This window comes from Mustela nigripes, chromosome 11 (assembly GCF_022355385.1).
Source record: "Mustela nigripes isolate SB6536 chromosome 11, MUSNIG.SB6536, whole genome shotgun sequence".
In the NCBI taxonomy this organism is placed as follows: Eukaryota; Metazoa; Chordata; class Mammalia; order Carnivora; family Mustelidae; genus Mustela; species Mustela nigripes.
This window is the reverse complement of record NC_081567.1, coordinates 20,879,970-20,900,594: the sequence shown is the minus strand read 5'-3', so window position 1 is coordinate 20,900,594 and position 20,625 is coordinate 20,879,970. Positions and strand designations below refer to the sequence as shown.

General features: G+C 41.3%; 1 protein-coding gene across 1 annotated transcript in view; it reads left to right on the top strand.

Annotated features, from left to right (window-relative positions):
• USP31 (ubiquitin specific peptidase 31) overlaps positions 1-20,625 on the top strand; it is a 66,988-nt gene that overhangs the window by 26,283 nt on the left and 20,080 nt on the right. The window contains exons 2-11 of the mRNA XM_059415116.1: positions 1,480-1,617; positions 2,869-2,957; positions 3,049-3,141; positions 3,974-4,109; positions 6,330-6,474; positions 12,377-12,554; positions 14,809-14,920; positions 15,512-15,606; positions 16,778-16,855; positions 17,607-17,736. Of these exons, the coding sequence (XP_059271099.1) occupies positions 1,480-1,617; positions 2,869-2,957; positions 3,049-3,141; positions 3,974-4,109; positions 6,330-6,474; positions 12,377-12,554; positions 14,809-14,920; positions 15,512-15,606; positions 16,778-16,855; positions 17,607-17,736 (1,194 nt within the window). The remainder of the gene's footprint in view (positions 1-1,479; positions 1,618-2,868; positions 2,958-3,048; positions 3,142-3,973; positions 4,110-6,329; positions 6,475-12,376; positions 12,555-14,808; positions 14,921-15,511; positions 15,607-16,777; positions 16,856-17,606; positions 17,737-20,625) is intronic.

Below are 20,625 nucleotides of genomic sequence, written 5' to 3'. Positions count from 1 at the left end.
CAGGCAGAGAGAGAGGGGGGAAGCAGCCTCCTGCCGAGCAGAGAGCCCGATGCGGGGCTTGATCTTGGGACCCTGGGATCATGACCTGAGCCGAAGGCAGAGGCTTTAACCCACTAAGCCACCAGGCACCCCGTTCTCCTGGTTTTCTTACCATGTCTTTGGTGGTCTTTTCTTGGTCTCCTTTGAGGGCCCCCAAATATATTTGTCCTCTGGCTTTATCTCTCCTGACCATGTCTGGGCAATCTCATCTATACTCATGATTTCGGCTGCCACTCATCTGTTGACTCCCAAATCTTTTTCCTCAGGACACGCTCTTCCACTGAACCTCAGATCTGTATTCCTCATTTGTTTACCAGATACTTCCACTTGGAGGTTTCACAGAACTTTAAATGCAGTGGATCTGAAAAGGGAACTCATTGTCATCTTCCCCAGACTTCTTCCTTTTTCATTTTGCCTTGATGAAGGATACCATCAGTTGCCCATCACCCAGATATGACACCTTGGGGACATTAATGCCTCCCTTCTTTTGGTCACAAATCCTATTGAGTCTGCTGCCTAAATTTCTAAATCTCTCAGGTCTGCCTTCATGTTTCTGTCCTCACTGCCTTAGCTGGGATCCTCAGTATTTTCTTGCCTCATCAGTGCCTTTGTCTCCTCACTGCCCACAACTGCAGTTGTGTCTCCTTCTCTCTCCTACTTCCAAATCCCATACTCAGCTGAAATTTGAGTTCTTATTATATCTTACTTACATGTGAAATGTTGTACATGCATTCTTACTTAACCACCACATTAAATCACCATTCTTTTACTTTGGAAGAGAGTAGGCCCAGGTCTCACAAATAACAAGTGGTAGGAGAGAAATTTGAACCCAGGCTGTATGCTCCAGAGCCATGAATTTAATTAACCAGTTCACTGAACACCTTTCACTGGCCTCCCCTCTTTCCATATTGTAATCTTTGGAAGCATGTCATTGGTCAAGGTAGTTAAGGTCCAACTCCCGAGAGGAAACTATTGACATTAATTATTTGGAATTCTATGAGGAAGATTTATTTCTTCCCCTTATTCATTTACTTAATCATTTATGTGTTGTAGATGTATTTATTTTATACTTGGGTTTATAATTCAATACTATGTTACTTATTTAACCAGCTCTCATTTTTAAGATGATCAAGTTATTACCAACTTTTTGCTATTATAAAGCCTGACGAACGAATATTTTCTTAGAAGTCTTGACTTGCTGTTTTGTTGGTTTCTTTAGAGATATTCCCCAAAGTAGGATTGTTCGATAGGTACATTTAAGTCTTCTGTATATGTTTCTCGGGGTGGGTTTTTACCTTAAGCATCTGTTTTTATGTTGCTATCTTTCTAGGAAGTGCTCTTAACACCCTTGAGATTTTTGCATCCCTCTTTGGGATTATGAATAGTTCATCTTTAAAACCAGGAACTCAACTTTTCATGCTGATTTATTTACCTGTGTAGAGTATTGTGTCAAAGAACGCACTGCAATATCGGGGAAATTCCCAGCATGACGCCCAGGAGTTTCTGCTGTGGCTTCTGGACCGAGTTCATGAAGACCTCAATCATGCTGTGAAGCAGAGCGGCCAGCCTCCTCTGAAGGTGAGGGTGCGCGCCCTGCTGGGGCAGCCAGGGAGCTGGAAGCAGGGGGCTCCGGGATGGTTTAGTGAATGGACTGAATGTAGATTCTTCTCTCGGACCTCCACTGAGGAGTTGTTGCTGTTTGCATTTAGTTAATAATAGTGAAATCAACTAAGCCCTGGGTAAGTATAAAACTCAGGGGTACTTAGAGGATTTTCCTCATGTTTACTACTTGCTGGCAGCATAAGAGAGATGCTGTGTCTAAGGAACTTAGAGTCTAGGGAGGGAGGACATTGCATGTGTGACTAGCTTTAGACTACAGTCAAGTGATTCCACGTCACTAAGCTGTATTTAAAGCAGAAATTGCTTTCTTTTCCAGTGAGACACATAGACTTACAGATTACTGAAATGAATACACACTCAAAAAGGAAATGAATGGATGTCTTTGCTATTACAATTGGATTTGAGTGTAGGAACTGAACCCCTAGAATATTCTACTAAGAAATAGTGATTCTTCCTCAGTTTTTATGCATGCAGCCTTAATATGATTGGTGAAATGATTTATATAATGGAAATAATTAAGACCAAAGAGTTGCTATTCGCTTGTCATTTTTAAAGGTTTTGATAATTGTGCACTGTATCTCAAAATTTCAGTCTGTGATTTTGGTAAGGTGTTAAGTAATTCTGATTCAAGATCCCTCTGTGCCCACACACTCTGTACTGTCATAGGACCACGTGATTGTGGCTAGGTGTCCCACCAGACTGAGATGTACTCAAGGTCAGGCACTGTGTCTTACTTATCTTTGTGTCCTTGTGCCCTTTGCGGGGCTCTCTGTACATGCTAGCAGGGGTTCAGTGACCAACTGTCAGGTGGATGGACATGAAAAGGCCAATTAAATATGCAGTAGAGTGGCTGGGCACCAAACCAAGCAGCACAGCTGGCAGGGGCTCGAGCGGGTGGGCACCATGGTGGGGGTTATTTCCTGGAAGAGCCCAGAGGGAGACCTTCAGAGCTGGAGGGAGATGGCAGCACCCTATGGAAGGACTGCCAGGCTGCCCGGGTGGGGTGGAGGCAGAGCCTGTGACATGCATCCTCGTGACCCCCATCCGGGCCACTGCATTCTGATGCCTTCAGCACGTTTTTTTCACTGGAACATCTGGACCTGATGCACAGCTTGGAGAGGAAGTCAGGACATTTGTGACTGTTTAAGGTTTATTTCCCATCAAAAATTGGTACTTCTAATGTGTGAAATTGTACTTGCCCTTTTTTAGCCACCATCAGAGACTGATATGATGCCTGAGGGGCCATCTTTTCCTGTCTGTAGCACTTTTGTACAAGAACTTTTTCAAGCCCAGTACAGGTATGAGGATATCAAATTGTCTCTTATGTGGTCTGCTTGACATAGCTCTAGATGATCTTACTGTGTGTGTCTCTCATTTTTGTCTCTGAAGATCTTCTTTGACATGTCCTCACTGTCAGAAGCAGAGCAACACCTTTGACCCTTTCCTCTGCATTTCTTTGCCAATTCCTCTACCCCACACAAGGTAAGAAGAGCAGGTTTAATAAAATTAAGACTGTACATTCCTGTGTATTCCTTTCCACTGTAGGCTCCTGTTGGGTCTCCTTACTTACTTAGACAGGTAACGAGATTAGTGATACATTGAATACAGGCATAAAAACCTCACAGACGTCTGTAAATCCTACTCTGAATTTGTGAAGTGAGCAGGCACATGGGGCAAGCATGTCTTTTTGCAGTTCCCATGGCTGTCGTCTGTTTAGTCGCATCCACTGATAGTGTGGGGCAGGGGGAGGTTGTGGAGTGTCTTCTAGATCTTCTAGAGACTATATGCTGCACTTTATTTATTTTTTTAAGATTTTATTTATTTATTTGACAGAGAGAAATCACAAGTAGACGGAGAGGCAGGCAGAGAGAGAGGAAGGGAAGCAGGCTTCCTGCTGAGCAGAGAGCCCAACGCGGGACTCGATCCCAGGACCCTGAGATCATGACCTGAGCCGAAGGCAGCGGCTCAACCCACTGAGCCACCCAGGCGCCCCTTTGTTGCACTTTAAATTAGTTACTTTATTTGAACTGTTTATTCAAAATTTCTGAGAGTTAGGCTGTTGTCAAGAACATACAAAGCACAGAATCAAGTGTTGATATGTTATATTTTGTTTGACTGCCTTTTCCAAAGGTGTCTTGATTATTGTTTTCTGGTTCCACTTAGGTCCAGATGAGACCCCTTCCCCCCCTTTGGCTTCCAAATAAAGGTGTGGGTTAGCTTCAGTTTTGTGTTAATTTCAGATCAGGTTTGTTTTGCTTCTGTATTTTAGTTGAAATAAATGCCTAATGAGAAGATCTGACTTTGATCTGCACAGGCCTCTCTATGTTACCGTAGTGTATCAGGGGAAATGTTCTCACTGCATGAGGATTGGTGTGGCCGTGCCTCTGTCTGGGACTGTCGCCAGGCTTCGGGAAGCAGTGTCTATGGAAACAAAGATCCCCACTGATCAGGTAATAAGCCTGCTCAGGCCGATTACACATGAGCCATAAAGGTGTTGCTTTCTGTTCTGGAATTTTCTAATAGTCTTCTGCCAAGTATGGTTAGATAGAAATGCAAAACCAGTTGTGTCTGTGTTAAGGAAAGAAAAGGCCCAAAGAAGGAAAATATATATGATAACTTTTCATGCTTCATTTAATTATACATATATTTTTAAAAGGAAAGCTGTGACTTGACACCAAGACCTTCTTTTCACTTTATTTATAAAGCATAATTACTCAGTCTTTCTTAAACTATCCTTATGAATGCTTATGTGGGCAATTGAAAGAGCATCCCTATGCTATTTGAAGGTCACAGAGGCTTGGAAAACCCCACTAGTGACTCTTGAAAATCCCTTTCCATTATGGTGAGAAGGGTGGGTATCTGCTTGCTGGTGTAGTACATACACATGCTCCATATGGTTCGCTTCCTGCTTAAAGCTGGGTCAGAGACTCACTTCATTTAGATGTGAGAAAGGAACATTGTGCCCCTTCTGCCTTTTTTTTTGGGGGGGTGTGTGTGTAAATTTTTGATAAGTAGTTATATTTAAATTGACCCAAAATACTTTTGGCTTGTGACTTGACATTTTAGCATACAGTTTTTATTCAATTCATTATTACAATTTTATTTAGAAAAACATTTCTGATTTTAGATTTACTAAAGAAAGATGATCCTGTGGTAGAATAACTTTTCCCTAGATAGCTTCTGGAAGCTGCTGTGTAGTCATGTGATTAATAAAGGTGTTTTGTACTTTGGCCTCATGTGGCTTCATTTGGGAAGTTCCAGTAAAACAAATACAACCAATAATACAGCAAATATCTCATATTTTCATAGGCCAAGGACTGGCGTGTTGATAAAATGTTCATATTCTTCCTTACTTTCAAATGCTCTTTGATTCTTTTTTCCCTTCAGGATGAGGGGAAAGACTGAAAGAAGGAGGCAGGCTGAGGTGTGTGATTCTGGGCGGGTCCAGTTGTATCTTTAAAGCTTCAGTGCTCTCTGGCTCTTTTTGCATGTGGTTTAAATGGCTGATAGAATTACAGGTTTGTTTTTGACGTTAGCTTGCTGGAGAAAGTAAATTATCTTGCACGTTCACCTGCAGAAAAACAATGTGGTTATTAAACTCATCAGAAGAAAAATATGCTAGGGATATTTTTCTTGGACGATTTGTGGAATGTGCCACCAGCCTCTTTAGCCTCACAGATTCGTAGTATGTTTGCGTTAGCCGAGGGGATTTTAGGGCTCCCTTCCAAGCCCCTCATTTGAAGGAGGCCCAGAGAAACCATGTGACTTGTTCAAGAGCGTAGGGCTGGTTGGTGGCAGGCTGGGACTGGAGCCTCTTCGTGCCCAGTCCAGTGCTTTTTCTCCAGACAGTGCTGCTGAGCGTGTAGTGAGCACCTAAATGTTTCCGTTGTGTTCCCCCCTCCCCCCCTTTTTTTATTGTGAAATATTCAACCATTTCAGAAACAGGACTTAGAAAGTGGAAGTATCTTGTCCTAAGTATCTTAGAACTCAGAGTTACTGACTCTAATACTGTGTTGTATATTCACCCCTATTTTTTCCTGTGCATATACTACATTTGTCATTTTATAAAGAATGGAATCATTTCCACAAATTTTTCTTTATGTCACTTCTTATTTAACTAGGAGATCTTCCCATGTTAGTGCACGTATGTGCAGCTCATTCTTTGTAATTACAGTAGGACTATGTAATATACTTAACCAGTTCCTAGTTTGGGTTGATTTCATTTTTTTTTCCTTTTACAAAATCTGGGTTGTATGACATTTTTAACCTGAAACAAAGAAAAGTTACTGAGGTAGGACCAAGTCTCGGAATTAGATGTGGTCTCTGCTTGTCTTGTTGACAAGTCTCCCACCTCTTCAGTTTCTCCCCTTTGTGAGACAAGGGGCTTTTACTTTATCATTTCCTGGGGACTCTTCTTCACAAAAACTTAGAGGAACTCTGGATTCAGTGACGTAGCATTCTGAAATGAGGGCATGTTACACGTTTACAGAGGATATCGTGCTTCGATGATTCTCTCACTGAAGGCAAACAGTGTGGGCCCTGGGACATGTTTCAGTCCCTCTCACGTCCCCACAAGCCCTGACAGACTGGAGAAGCTCATGGTGGAATTGGGAGATCAGTTCGTATTGACTTTCCAGTTACCCAACTGTTTACATTTTTCCCATTTTTAGATTGTGTTAACGGAAATGTACTATGATGGGTTCCATCGTTCCTTTTGTGACACAGACGACCTGGAAACAGTCCATGAAAGCGACTGCATTTTTGCCTTTGAGACTCCAGAAATATTTAGGCCTGAAGGAATTCTCAGTCAAAGAGGTAAATGAGCATCTGTTTCCATAAGGGTTTTCAGGTTTCACAACTGTCTACCCTTTGAGATGTCTATTCTGTAATGGCATACTTTTTTAAACTATGGTAAAATACCCATAACTTATTTTTATGATGGTATAAATTTTATGGTAACATTTCTCTGGAACAAGGCAGTTCTCACTGTTTTAGGCAACGATATTTCCTTAGTCTCTAATCTTTTCTGCCTGCAGTTGGAGCAGCCCCTATCTGAGGCTCGAACTGACTGAATCCTCCTTCCTTTTTGGTTAAGTGGCTTCTTAAGCATCTTGTGACAGCATTTGGGAAGATGTGTGATGCCATAGCTGCTTTTTTTTTTTTTTTTTTTTTTTTGCTTTTTGTTACCTGCTCTGATGCTTAATTTCTAAATTCTAACTCAGTTATAAGATGTTTGCTTAATACCTTGCTTTTAAGAAATTTGCATCCATAAGCAGCAAAAGAAAGTCTAGCTCTGGACAGTGCTGTTCCTTTGCCTGTGGTTTGGAACTTAGCCTGTCTCTCTACTGTAGTTGGAGGATTTGGGGTCTATTTCTGATTTTGAAATTTGCTAGGCAACTCGAACTTTGTTCCTGGCCTTAGTGTTCTTCATGGTTCTGGGGCTTCTGTTCTTTTTCTTTACTTTACTCCAATGATTATTAAAGCATGAATGGCACCTGGGAACTGGTTAGAAATGCAGATTCCCGGAACCTACTGCAGACCTACTGAAGGAGAGGCTCTGGGGCTGGGGCCAGCCTGCGGTTTTTCACAGGTGATTCCAGTGCACACCAAAGTGGGAGAAGGGCTGAACTGAGAACCTAGTCTGAGCAGTGTCTTTCTCCTGCCATGTTTTTTAGAACTGAACCTCCCTGCTCATCTTCTTTTCCTCTGCTTCCATACCCTGACTTCTAACTCTCCCTCGGAATCTCTGCTTAGAAGTCCTGCATCGTCTTAACACTCAGCATTTCTTAGACTGGATCCTCCTGCATTTCTTCTCTGGAATCATGGTATCACCATCCTTCTTTTCACCCAAGGTGGATCCAAGCGCTTCTCCCTCAAAATTCACATAGAAATGATTAAACACTATGCCATTTTCTTCCTCATCCTCTTGCCACTGGTATGGCTCAGACCAATCTCAGCTGGGCTTTTCTAGTAACTTCTCTACTAACTGTCTTTACCCCTTGACTTTCTTCTGTTAATTATTTTTTCATGGTGCTACCAGACTTTTTTGGATATACATTTCTGATCATATTATATGCTTATTGACTTGCCGGTGTTTCCCCTTTGAGATTCAATCTGAGCACCTTGGGAGAATTCATGGTTGGTCCTTGCCTTTCTTTCTAGCCTCTTTACTATATTCCATCTCCTTCATGTTCCTTATCCAGGTTACTCTGTATTTCTGGAATATGTCATGTACTTTTATACTTTCTGTCTGTTGAGAATTCATTTCTCTAGCTCCTTTATCAGCTCCTACTCTATCTCCCTACACGTGCCTCCCTGCAATCCACTCATCTCACCCAGTCCTAAGCAACCACACTGTTCTACTCTCATCTCTGTAGATTTCCCTAGTTTAGAGGTTCATGTGAACAGAAACATTTAACATGTGGCCTTTTGTGACTTGCTTCTTCCATGTAGCATAGTGTTTCAGGGTTCATCCATGTTGTAGCTTGTATCAGTCCTTCAGTCCTTTTTATCGCTGAGGAGTATTCCATTTTATGTATATGCCACATTTTGTTTATCCATTTATCTGTTGATGGACATTTGGGTTGTTTCCACATTATGAAATAGTGCTGTTATGACCATTCATGTACAAGTCTTTGTTTGAATACCTGTTTTCATTTTTGGGGGGGTTACACACACCCCTAGGAGTGGAAACACTGGGTCATGGTAATTCTGTGTTTAACCTTCTGAGGAATTGTCAGACTTTTTTTCAACAGGTGAATCATTTTTCATCCCACCAGTATATGAGGGTCATAATTTATCCACATTCTTGCCAACATTTATTATTTTCCATCTTTTTGATTATAGCCATTCTAGTGGGTGTGAAGTGGTGTGTTAATGTGTTTGTATTTGCATGATAAATGATTTTGATCATGTTATCATGTGCTTTGGACATTGGTTTACCTTCTTTAGAAAAATGTCTATTCAGATTTTTAAATGGGGTTGTTTATTTTTGTTATTGAGTTGTAGGAGTTCTTTATATATGCTGGATGCTAGACCCTTATCAGATACATGACTTCCAAATATTTTCTCCCATTCTATAGATTGCCTTTTCACTTTCCTGATAGTGTCTTTTGATGCACAAAAGTTCTTAGTTTTGGTGAAGTCTAATGTTTTCTTTTTTTGTGGCTTATGCTTTTTGTTGCTTATCTAAGATTCCGTTCTTAAATCCAGGACCATGAAGTTTACCCATGTGTTTACTTTTAGGAGTTTTAGCTCTTACACTTAGATCTTTGCACCCTTTCGAGTTTTAGCTCTTACATTTTAGCTCTTACATTTAGATCTTTGAACCCTTTTGAGTTATTTTTTGTATGTGGTTTGTGATGGGTATTCAGCTGCATTCTTCCGTTGTATGTAAACAGTAATCCTAGCACCATTTGTCAGAGATACTATTCTTTCTACGTTGAATGATCTTGGTGCCCTTGTTGAATGTCCTTATTTTAGTTCCTCCTTTCCTTCATCACCTATTTCCAGAGGTGCCTCAAGTTTCTGAACCTTTTGGTAATTCTGTACATTGGGTTGGTCAGCTTTCTCTGCTGCCAGTCTAGGATTCCATTATCTCCGGTATACCCATATTTACATTATTATTTTCTAGGTAGTCTTTTGTTTCAGTTTTAATTTTTCTTTGACCCGACAGCTTTTTTGTTTTCAAGTGTCATTTTCATGTGTGTGCTTTTGCTCAAGTTGTTTTCTACTTTTAATTACATTACAGTAAAAGAATACTCAGTTATCACCTTTTCCAGAAAGCTTTTCCTCACCACTCACCGCCCCCCCGCCCCCCGCCCGAGCCCCTACTCGCAAGCTGGCCGGCTTCCTCCTTGCTCCAGCCACATCTTCTAGACATCTCGGACACCAGCACGTTGTATGCAGATGGTCTTTTTTCTCCTCTGTCCTTCCACTGCACTATGAGATTCTGTGCAGTTGGGGCTGTGTTTTGTTTTCTCTTTCTGTACCCAGCAGTTCTGTATAGTTCCTCATGCATAACACGAGCCCAGTTAAGGTTTGTTAACTGAAAATTTGCTAAAATCCCCTTTCACACCCTCATTGCTAAGGGTTAACACTGAGTTTCTGTTTTTAAGTGAATTTGGTTCCAAGGTTATCATCTACTAACCAGAGAGTTCCTCTGTTGGAAGACCAGACCACTTATTGAGTATGTGTTAGCCTCTGTTAAAGCCTTGTAAATAACTTATTTGAGACGGATGAATCTGCTACCTTCCTGCTTTGCAAATAAGAGAGCGAAGTCTTGGGGAGGTTGAGTAACCATCCCAGTCATGCATCTGCTAGCAAGTGGGGGTGCTTCTTGAGCACAGAGCTGTGCAGTTGAGTGGTGCCCCCTCATCTCATTAGGGACCCTCATCACTTTAGCACAGGTCTTCCCAGCCTTCTGCAAAGAGCTGGGAAATGAGATCATTCATTGTCTCAAATTCAGACTTATTTTTATTTTCTCATACCAAAGTTTAAAATAACTATGAAGTGAAATCTGTTCTTCCTTTTGTGATTTCGTTTTGGTGTTTAAGCTTAAAAAGTCTTCTTCTCTCTAATAGCTTGATGAAGATTCTATTTTTTCTTACTTCTAATTTCTATATACTCTTTTTTTTTAACTCTCATTCACCTGGAATTTATTTCGATTAACCACACACTGGTCCTTTTAAAATACTGTAATACTAATGTCCCTTAATAGGTTTGGCAAGTCTCATATTGCTGGATATTTAGGTTGTTACTAAAATGCTGCCATGAATACTTTTGTATAGCCACTTTTTGTTTTAGTCTCCTTTTGGTGGCGGGCCTGTTTGTGTGTTTGTGCATGTGGTGGTGGTGGTAGAGGGCTTTCCTTCTCCTTCCCTTTTTAAAAAAAGATTTTTGTTTAAGAGAGAGTGAGAGAGACCACGGGGGAGTGGGGAGAGGCAGAGGGAGTGGGAGAAGCGGACTCTTTCCTGATCAGGGAGCCTGACGTGGGGCTTGATCCCAGGACTCTGAGATCATGACCGGGGCTTAAGGCAGATATTTAACCGACTGAGCCACCGAGGCAACCCGGAGGGCTTTCTTTTCTTTGCAGATTTCCTTATGCTGTACTTCCAGAGGATTAAAGAAAGGAACAACTAATTTTATTTTTTTATTGAGGTATAATTGACATATAACGTGTTAGTTTCAGAGGATACAATGATTCAGTGTTTGTATATACTGCAAAATGGTCATTACAGGAAGTCTAGTTAACATCCATCTCCATATAGTTAACAATAATTTTTTATTATGATGAGAACTTTTAAGATCTACTCTCTTAGCAACTTTCAAATATACCGTGCAGTATTAACTGTAGTCACCATGCTGTACATTACATCCCATTACTTACTTATTTTATAGCTGGAAGTTTGTACCTTTTGATCGCCTTTCACTGAATTTGCCTGACATCACCTCACCTTCTGCAACCACTAATCCGTTCTCTGTATATGTGAGCTTGGTTTTGTTGATACTCTCTTATATTCCACATATAATGATATCATATGGTATTTCTCTTTCTCTGACTTCTTTCATTTAGCGTAATGCCCTTAACGTCCATCCATGTTGATGCAAATGGCAAGAGTTCCTTCTTTTTTATGGCTGAGTAGTATTCCATGGACATGCACCATTATTTAATCAAGCACTTGAGTTTCTGCTAAGTACAGGGCATTGTACTAGGTGCTGAGTTGCTGAGTGGCTCTGATAGCTCTGTTTTCACCTGATTTTCAGCAACCTGTATCATGCCCATCAATCATATATTTTTGTTCACTTAAATGTAGGTCCATCTAGTGTGGTTGATTGTATTAAGGTTGCCATGTCTTATAATGGCTGTGGATCTGGTAAGCGTGGTTTATCTTCTGTTTCTCATAACTCTGGCTCTTTAATTAGGGAGAAGATACTGCAGTTAGAATATTGAAGTTCATTCCACATTTACTAGTTCTAATTTTTTTTTCCCCAGTTTATTTGGTTGCTGGTTGCGTAGTCTTACCTTAAATTTGTCTTGGCGGATCATCTCTGCAAACTTGCTCTTCTAAAACTGTATCCAGTATTTGCTCAAGTGAAGAGGGCTTTTTGTTGTTGTTGTTGTTTAAGATTCATTTATTAGAGAGAGAGAGAATGCATGAGCCGGGGAAGGAGCAGAGGAAGAGAGAGAGACTCCTCAAGCAGATTTTCCACCAACTATGGAGCCTGGTATGGGGCTCGATCCGAGGACCCCAAGAAGTCAAGAGTCAGATGCTCAGCTGACTGAACCACCCAGGTGGCCTCAAGTGAAGAGTTTTAAATTTCAGTTTTCAAGATACATAAAGCTAGTTTAAAGGAAATGTGGATACTTACATTATTTTAATGATGGGACCTTGGTGGCTCAGTCAGTTAAGCCTCTGACTCTTGACTTCAGCTCAGATTCTTGATCTCAGGGTTGTGAGTTCAAGCCCCACTTGGGATCCACGCTGGATATAGAGCCTACTTAAAAAAAAAGAAAGAGAAAAAGAAAAAATTATTTTAATGGCTAGAGAAGTTATCTCAAAGTAGATCTTTGTTTTTTTATTATAGATTAAATTACATAATTTAATTTATAAAATTTATAATTTATAATTTCTTAATTTCTCTTTTGCATGAACTTCTTTGTAATGAATAAAAGGAATTTTGAATTGATAAGGTTCTTTTTAATTTTTTTTTCCAGGAATCCACTTAAACAACAATCTAAACCACTTGAAATTTGGCTTGGATCATCGACTATCTTCTCCTACACAGGCAGCAGCAAAGCAGGGGAAAACAGACTTACCCCCAACAAGAGCAGGAAACGACAAGATTGTTCTATTAGTGTGTAACCGAGCGTGCACTGGGCAGCAAGGGAAAAGGTAAAAACTGATTGACTAATAAGTGCTGAAACTTTAAACGTTCAGTATTTTCAAACATTTTAAGAAGTAAGGATGAAAACCCCTTACTTTTATTAATTTTTGATTCGGATATTTAGAAAGAATATATGTATTAGTTGACCTGATTTGAGGGCTTGGGAGGGGGAGAATATAAAATTAGGATGATAGAATCAGAATTAGAAAGGCTTTGCAAGCTCATCTAGTTGTTAAAGCCTTGGTTCGTGTGTTTATTTTTAGTTCAGGTTCCTCAAGGGGCCTGTAGGCCTAAATCCAGCTACTTTCTTAACAGCTTTTTTTTCTCTTTTAAAAAAATTTTAACATATCTACTTGAATGGTACATGCATCTCAGTCTTATGTTCCAAACTGAACTGATTCTCTCTATAAATCTGGCCCTCCAGTATTTCCTGTCTCAGCAAATGGCAGCACTATTCATTTAGCTGCTTAAGTCAGAAAATCGGGAGTTGCAAATCTCTCTCAAATTTTTTTCCTGCTAAGAATTTATAGGAGTTTTAGACTATCCTTTAAGGCAACTCTACCACAGTAGTACTGTAACCTGAGTAATAACAAAATATGGATATGTTTCATGGACAAAGGGCTCTCTTTCTGCTGTTTGTCAGAATAGCATTTTATTAGTCTTTTAAAATGTTGCTTTGAAATAACTTCCTTATTTAATCATGGTTATTGTAAGTACGAAACGTGTTGATTTGTGTATTTGTGATATTCGTTAACAAATACTTCAGTGTTCACAGCGTGTTGGGCACTGTTCCAGCACTGGGGATGGGGCAGTGAACGAGACAGACTGTTCTTGTGGAGCTTACATCCCAGTGAGGACAGACACGCTGTAAACAAGTAAACATAGGTCACTTCAGACAGTCTTCACCACTTAGAAGATATTAAAGTGGGCTGGGGTGGTAGAGTGTGCTGGTCGGGGGGCAGCCAGACCCCTCTAGAGAGGGGGACCGGGATGGAGCGGAGGAGACAGTGTAAGGGACGTGAGCCTCCAGAGAGAAGGCTCTGTGGGGAGAAGACATGAGTACAGAAACCCCGAGACTAAGGGGAACGTGGCATGTTTAAGGGGCAGAAAGAGAGGCAGCTCAGTGTGTTGATATAAAATAAAGAATCTGTGGAGTCCCTTTTGTGATGCTCTTCTCTTGCAAGTGAAGACACGACCGTGTGAAAAACAGGAATGTCCAATTTACATGCGCCTGTGATTTCTTTCACATCGCAGTGCTGTTTGTGGAGTACTGCTCTGCGTACACCAAGGCCGTTAGAAATGGTTTTTTTGATATGAGTGCATCTCTTTCAGCCCGAGTCAGGGTTTATCTCTTGGCTCCTTCATTCATTCATTAAGCACTATGGATTTCTGGGCGTTGGCTCTTTGGGTCACTGTGATAAATAAATCACAGTCCCTGCTGTCAGATTAACTGTCTACTGGTGGAGGCAGGAAGAGAGACAGTATTTGTAGCATGGTGGAGTTAGTGCTGTGGCCCAGACAGCACAGGGAACAAATCAACAGTGTGCTTTCTAGAGAAGAATACCATTACTAGGCCTAAGGAGGTGGCCTAGAGGAAGGGTGGAGGGGTGTTCCGGGGAGGGAATTGACTGCACAGAGAATGAGTAAGACACGCATAGGGCACGAATAGGTCTAGTGGCTAGGCTTGGGTGAGAGAGCCCCTGGGCCAGGGGTCCTCGGCCCCGGCTGCATATCAGAACCACCTGGGGGTTCCTCAGTAAATCTCTGTGCTCGGCCCCTGTACCAGAGTGATTACAACAGAATCTTGGGGGCTTAATTAAAAAAAAAAAAAATCCCTGGGGGCTGCAGCATGGGCAGGGGCACATGGCTTCTACCATAGGCTGGAATCTGACTTTCAGGGTCGCTTGCTTGCCAGCAACTTCCTTGTCAGACAACCAGGCTGCAGCCACGTGCGTGCTAGACTGACCATGTCCTCAACCGTCCCCTTTCCTCACCATATCCGTTGATCCTGTCCTCTGGCTATCTAGTACCCCTGAGAAGCCATTTTGGCACATGAACTGTTAAATTTCATTTAGAAACCTAAGCTTCTCGGCTGACTTTTTTATCCACTTATGGGAGTAACTGTTAAATTTCCTGTTTTATTTTGAGAACTGTCCTAAACCCAATAATATAGTCATTCCATTTTAAGAGACCATGAATGAAGAATTACGCATTAAAGGGATGCCATACTTTTAAGGTGATTGCAGTATTTATATGTGTTAGATTTGGACTGCCTTTTGTGCTGCACTTAGAGAAGACAATAGCTTGGGACCTTTTGCAGAAGGAAATCTTGGAGAAGATGAAGTATTTCCTGAGGCCCACGGTTTGTGTCCAGGTGAGTAAGCATTTTGACACTCCAGCATAGCATGCGTGTGTACCCAAGTGAAGAAACAGTCACTAGAGTGAAATTTGAATTTTGGACCTCTGCACTTAGGGAAGACCAGGTGCTGAGCTGGGATGTTGAGGAGCCTTGGTGGAAAGCTGTGTTCACATTTTCAAGACTAAGAATTTACCCCTCAGTTCCTGGCCACTGCAAGAATTTCTTTGAATTGCTAGGTATTTCTTTATAATATATATGTATCTAATAAAGTACATGGCCAGCTTTGAGAGATTTTGTAGAACAGCTATCTATATATTTTCAAAATTAGGATTACTATATGAAGGTATCCCTGGAGGACTTACATTCAATTAAGGTTCAGCCTAAAGCAACATATTACTTGTCTTGCATAACATACTTGCTGTGTAAATTGCATTTAGGTACATCATCTTTAAAGTGTGTAAGAGTGGCTCAAGAGCTTAACAATAGCAGAGAGAAGCATTTTGCAAAACCGTTTGTTGTCCATCTAATCTGTTTTGGAAATGCCACTGTGACGCACATGCCCTTGAAGAGCAGTTCAGCCCCATTTTCCTTTATTGTTTGATGCAGGTGTGTCCATTCAGTTTGCGTGTTGTCAGTGTTGTGGGGATAACATACTTGTTGCCCCAGGAGGAGCAGCCGCTGTGCCACCCAACAGTAGAAAGGTAAAAATCAGTCACCGTGTAGAATTTTGTTAATGCTCCGATGTAATTTCTAGTGATGTCTGGTATAATTTCTATATCAGTGTGGTAGGCTCTTTAGGCTTGTTTAGAAATTAAGTCTACTTCTTTTACTTTTCATTCATACTTGAGTATAATATATATGATCTTTTTTGAGATCAGAGAAGCCTGGAGTAGTCCTGTCAGGAAATCAAATTATTGTATGTCCCAGGAATACAGCTAAATTACACTTTAATATTCAGTCAGGATGGAATTTATCCAAACTAGAATTCTCATCATGCCACTCTCCTGGAAATCTTAATTGGAATCCTATAGCCTAAAAGATAAAGTCCGACTTCCACGGTGTATGAAGGTCTACACAGTTTGAACCCTGCTACTTCCCACTTGTCAGGCCCCGCCCTCCTCCCGTCTTAGACTTTCAGCAGTATCAGAACACGAGGATTGCTGGAACGTGTGGCACAGCTTCGTGTGTGCCTTTGCATGTGTGGTGCCCTCTGTTGATCGTTCCATTCCTATGAGCCTTCTTTCTGCTACCTCTGTGCTTGGTTTATGGGGGAGAAGGAGAGATGCAGGAGCAGACTTTGTTTCCAGAGGAACTATTATCTGGTATCTATCTGGGTTGGTGAGAAACGAGACAAAAAATTAGAAAGGTTATAAAGAATATCTAAAAGTGATTGCGGACAGCCTTATAACATGAGATTAATTTCTTCCGATCTCTTTATTTCTATACTGGACATTTTTTTTAAAGATTTTTAAAAATTTATTTATTTGACAGAGAGATCACAAGTAGGAAGAGAGCAGGCAGACAGAGAGGGGGTAAGCAGGCTCCCCGCTGAGCAGAGAGTCCGATGTGGGGCTTGATCCCACGATCCTGAGATCATGACCTAAGCCGAAGGCAGAGGCTTAACCCACGGAGCCACCCAGGCGCCCCTATACTGGACAGTTTAATTTAAGGATTTTTTCAGTCCAATTGTAACCTAGTTATTTATATATACGAGGTCATAATGGTCTCACTAGAAACTTTTTCTGATAAGGAACGATGATGAAGAATTTCAGTAATCGCAATTTATGATATCAAATTTCAAATAGGACATAATCACATAAGTAAAATCATTTCTTTAGAACACAATATGTGACTTCCATCTCCGCGCTCTAGGGCATTAAAATCTTGTGGACCAGGTGGCACCGCTCATGTGAAGTTAGTGGTAGAATGGGACAAGGAAACAAAAGATTTGTGAGTATTTTTTTTTTACCTAGTGCTTATAGAATCATTGTTTGAATGATCATTTTAATAGCATCCCTTTGGTCTTTCAGATTAGCTAAAACAAATCTCTCTTTAAGTATCCAAGTGGACTGCTAATCCTTTATTTAACCAGTTGTCTGGATCTCAAAAACCTTAGAGTATTTGTTGGATGCTGATCAGACAGAACTAGTTATTCATTACTCTATAGGGCCAATTACTTTTAAAAAAACTTTTAAAGAGCTCACGCTCCAGGAGGGGGGGAGGGGAGGGGAGGAGAGGGAGAGAGAAAGAGAGAATCTTAATCCACACTGGGCAAGGAGCCCAACTTGGGGCTTAATCCCACAACCCAGAGATCATGACCTGAGCTGAAATCAAGAGTGGTATGCTTAACTGACTGCGCCACCCAGTTGCCCCTTTAATTTTTACTGTAGGCCCATTAACTCTTGTAAATTATACCAAATGCCCTTAGATACACAGGATAAGAAAATATGAATAGTTCATGGCCACTCCCATGAAAACCAACTCCCAAATTATTTCTTGAAAATATCTTTATAGATACAGAACTTTTCAAGCATATTTTGAAACATAGAGAAGTTGAATGACCAGTTGGGTAACCTGTTTGCTTTCATTACCCATTGGTTCTTTTTGGTTATAAATCTATAGTCACATTGTGAAGCTGCAGTTTTGAGGTCACTTTTGCAGTACATTCTCTAATAATTACCCACCCCCTCCCTCATTGCAGCCTGTTTGTAAATACTGAAGATGAATATATTCCTGATGCAGAAAGCGTCCGTCTGCAGAGGGAGCGTCATCATCAGCCTCAGACTTGCACTTTATCCCAGTGTTTCCAGCTCTACACCAAAGAGGAGCGGGTAAGCACCTGGCAGTTCTTCTTGGGTGGGGAGGGGGCGGGGGTGATAGGGCAGGATGACACGAGAGAAGCAGATGATGCCCCAGAAGAGTCCCCGGCATTCTGCACTCATGTAAGTTTTGCACACTTGATGGGCATCTAAGTGTTGTCTCTTTTAGGACTTCAACAAAAAGTAGTTTAGATTACTAGAAATTTTTGACTGATTGAAATGCTCTAAAAGTGAACCTGCATAGTTAATATTTTCCCCTTTTAACAATAATGCATTTTTTTGTTTCAATTTAGAGATTTTGTCTATTTATTCTTAAGACTTTATTGAGAGCGAGAGAGAGTATGCACGAGAGAGAGCAAGCACAAGTGGGTGGGGGGCAGAGGCAGAGGGAGAAGCAGACTCGCCACTGAGCAGGGAGCCCAATGCAGGGCTCAATCCCAGGACCATGGGATCATGACCTGAGGCGAAGGCAGACATTTAACCAACTGAGCCACCCAGGTGCCCCTCGATTTAGAGATTTTAAATCATTTGCCCTAGTAACCAGAATAGTGATTCTTAATCTTCTGGTGCTAAGAACATAGGTGCTAGAACCTATTTAAATTTAAACTAAATTAATGAAAATGAAGTAAAATTAAAAATTCAGTTCCTTAGCTGCAGTGGGTATACACGGAAAGTTCTATCAAACAGCATGCTTTGGACCGCTCAACATAGTGCTGGGCAGATAGAGGGGACTCAGTAAATATTTGATTGGAAGAGTGGACAGATACATGGATTAATAAGTCTCTGTGGATGGGGCCAACGCCTGTGTGGTTTAAAACTCTTTACGTTTATGCACCTTGACTGGAGTACTTGGCGTTCATCTAATCTTGAATTGATGTTTAGGATCATAATCTTGACTAATTGTTACTGCTCACTCTTGTATGTCGTGAACCCTGACATTTCAGGGTCAGAGGGGACTAAAACTCCTTTATTCTAAAGGTTGTTCTTCTGCCTAATCGCAAATAGGTGATTGTCCAGCCACTGTTTCAGTACCTTAGTTATGAGGCATTAGTCTCCGCTCAAGAGACATACCATTTCCTCTCTAGACGTCGCTGGTGGTCATGGAGGCTGCCCTGAAATGGGCCCCAGGTTACTGCAGCCAACAGGCGTTCTCTCTCCTGAGTTTGTTAAGGATATTTGAGGACACGTCTGACTATTCTTCCACTGGTCTATCCTTTAAATATTTGAGAATACTTCTAATATTCTCGCAGAGTCTTTTTCCCCCCAGCTGTTCATAGTTAGTTCCTTTAATAATAGCTTTGTTTATAAGACCTATTTTTTTCTTTTTCAGTGTAGGGCCTAATTATAAAATAGTTAGTTGGCTTTCTTAATTAAAAAAAAAATTGTTCAGATTTTACATATTTATTTGAGAGAGAGAACCCAGCAGGAAGGAGAAGAGAGGGAGAAGCAGACCCCCTGCTGTGCAGGGAGCCTGGTGTGGGGTTTGATCCCAGCACCTGGGGATCATGACCTGAGTTGAAGGCAGATGCTAAGCTGAGCCACCCAGTCGCTCCAGTTAGTTGGCTTTAAAGTGGGTTGATAGTAGACTCTTGTTTGGAACTTTGTCCTATTTGGGTTTTTTTTTTTCCCCTCTTTTTAATTTTGGAGATGTTTGAGAATGGCACAGAGCTTAAAACTGATCAGATCTTCTAGATGACAACATTGGTATTCCACAGAACATCTTACTGATCTAGAAGGATGAGTTCAAGCTGGCAAGATACATTTGAGTAGAGATTCATTCATTCAATAAATGTTTACTGAGTACATACTGTGTGTTAGGGTGCTACACATGGTACTGGGGATATAATAGGGACCAGGCCAGGTGGTGTTTCTGACTTTGGGCTGCTGATAGTCTAGTGGGGATAAATAAGTAAATCAAGGAAGCAACTGGATGTGGTTGAGAAACAGGAATGAGGCCAGTGTGGCTGGAACACAGGCCTGAGGAAGAGAGTTGTGGGAATCTGTCCTAGCATAACCTAGCTAGCATCTGTATATCCGTAGCATCTATAAGCAGTGCCTGGCACAGAGAAAGCATTTGGTAAGTACATAAGAATGAATGAATAAATGAGTATAACTGGGACAGTTCAGCTATCGGGTCCAAAAATAACAGTACAGGTACAGAGCAGGAGACAAGGAGACTTAGCAGCAGGCCATGAGGTGGTAACTTTGGGTGTAGTTGTCTAGAAGCTCAGTATTGATTCTCAGTGTCACATGTCAGCCGCAGTCAGCTGCCTTAAGGATACTTTATTTTTTAATTTTTTAAAAGATTTTATTTATTTATTTGACAGATAGAGACACAGTGAGAGAGGGAACACAAGCAAGGAGAGTGGGAGTGGGAGAAGCAGGCTTCCTGCCGAGCAGGGAGCCGGATGTGGGGCCCAGTTCCAGGATCCTGGGATCATGACCTGAGCCAAAGGCAGATGCCTAACGACTGAGCCACCCAGGCACCTCACGGATACTTTTAAACCAGTGCTCAGAACTCAGATGGTGATAGCGCTGCTCTTTTCATTACCTTAAATGTTCATGGTTAAAAGAGTGATGAACCGGGGCATGAGCGAGCAGCTAGGAGATGGTCCATCTGGAAACTATGATGCGCTGAATATCTTTTGACAGAGGCAGACTTAAGTGGGGACCTGATAGTTATTTTTAGGCACTTCAAGGACTGTCTGTGGATGAGGGATTGGACTGAATTCTATCTAAAAAGCAGAACTTACAGATTGGAAGCACAAGGGAGAATGTATTTGTCTTAATATGAGAAAGAACTCTCTGACCATCTGAAAACGAAACAGCTGCCCGCTGAGATGGCTGGCCTTCGTTTGCTGAGCAGAGTTAGCTGGACCAGCGGTGCTCCGAATATGATCT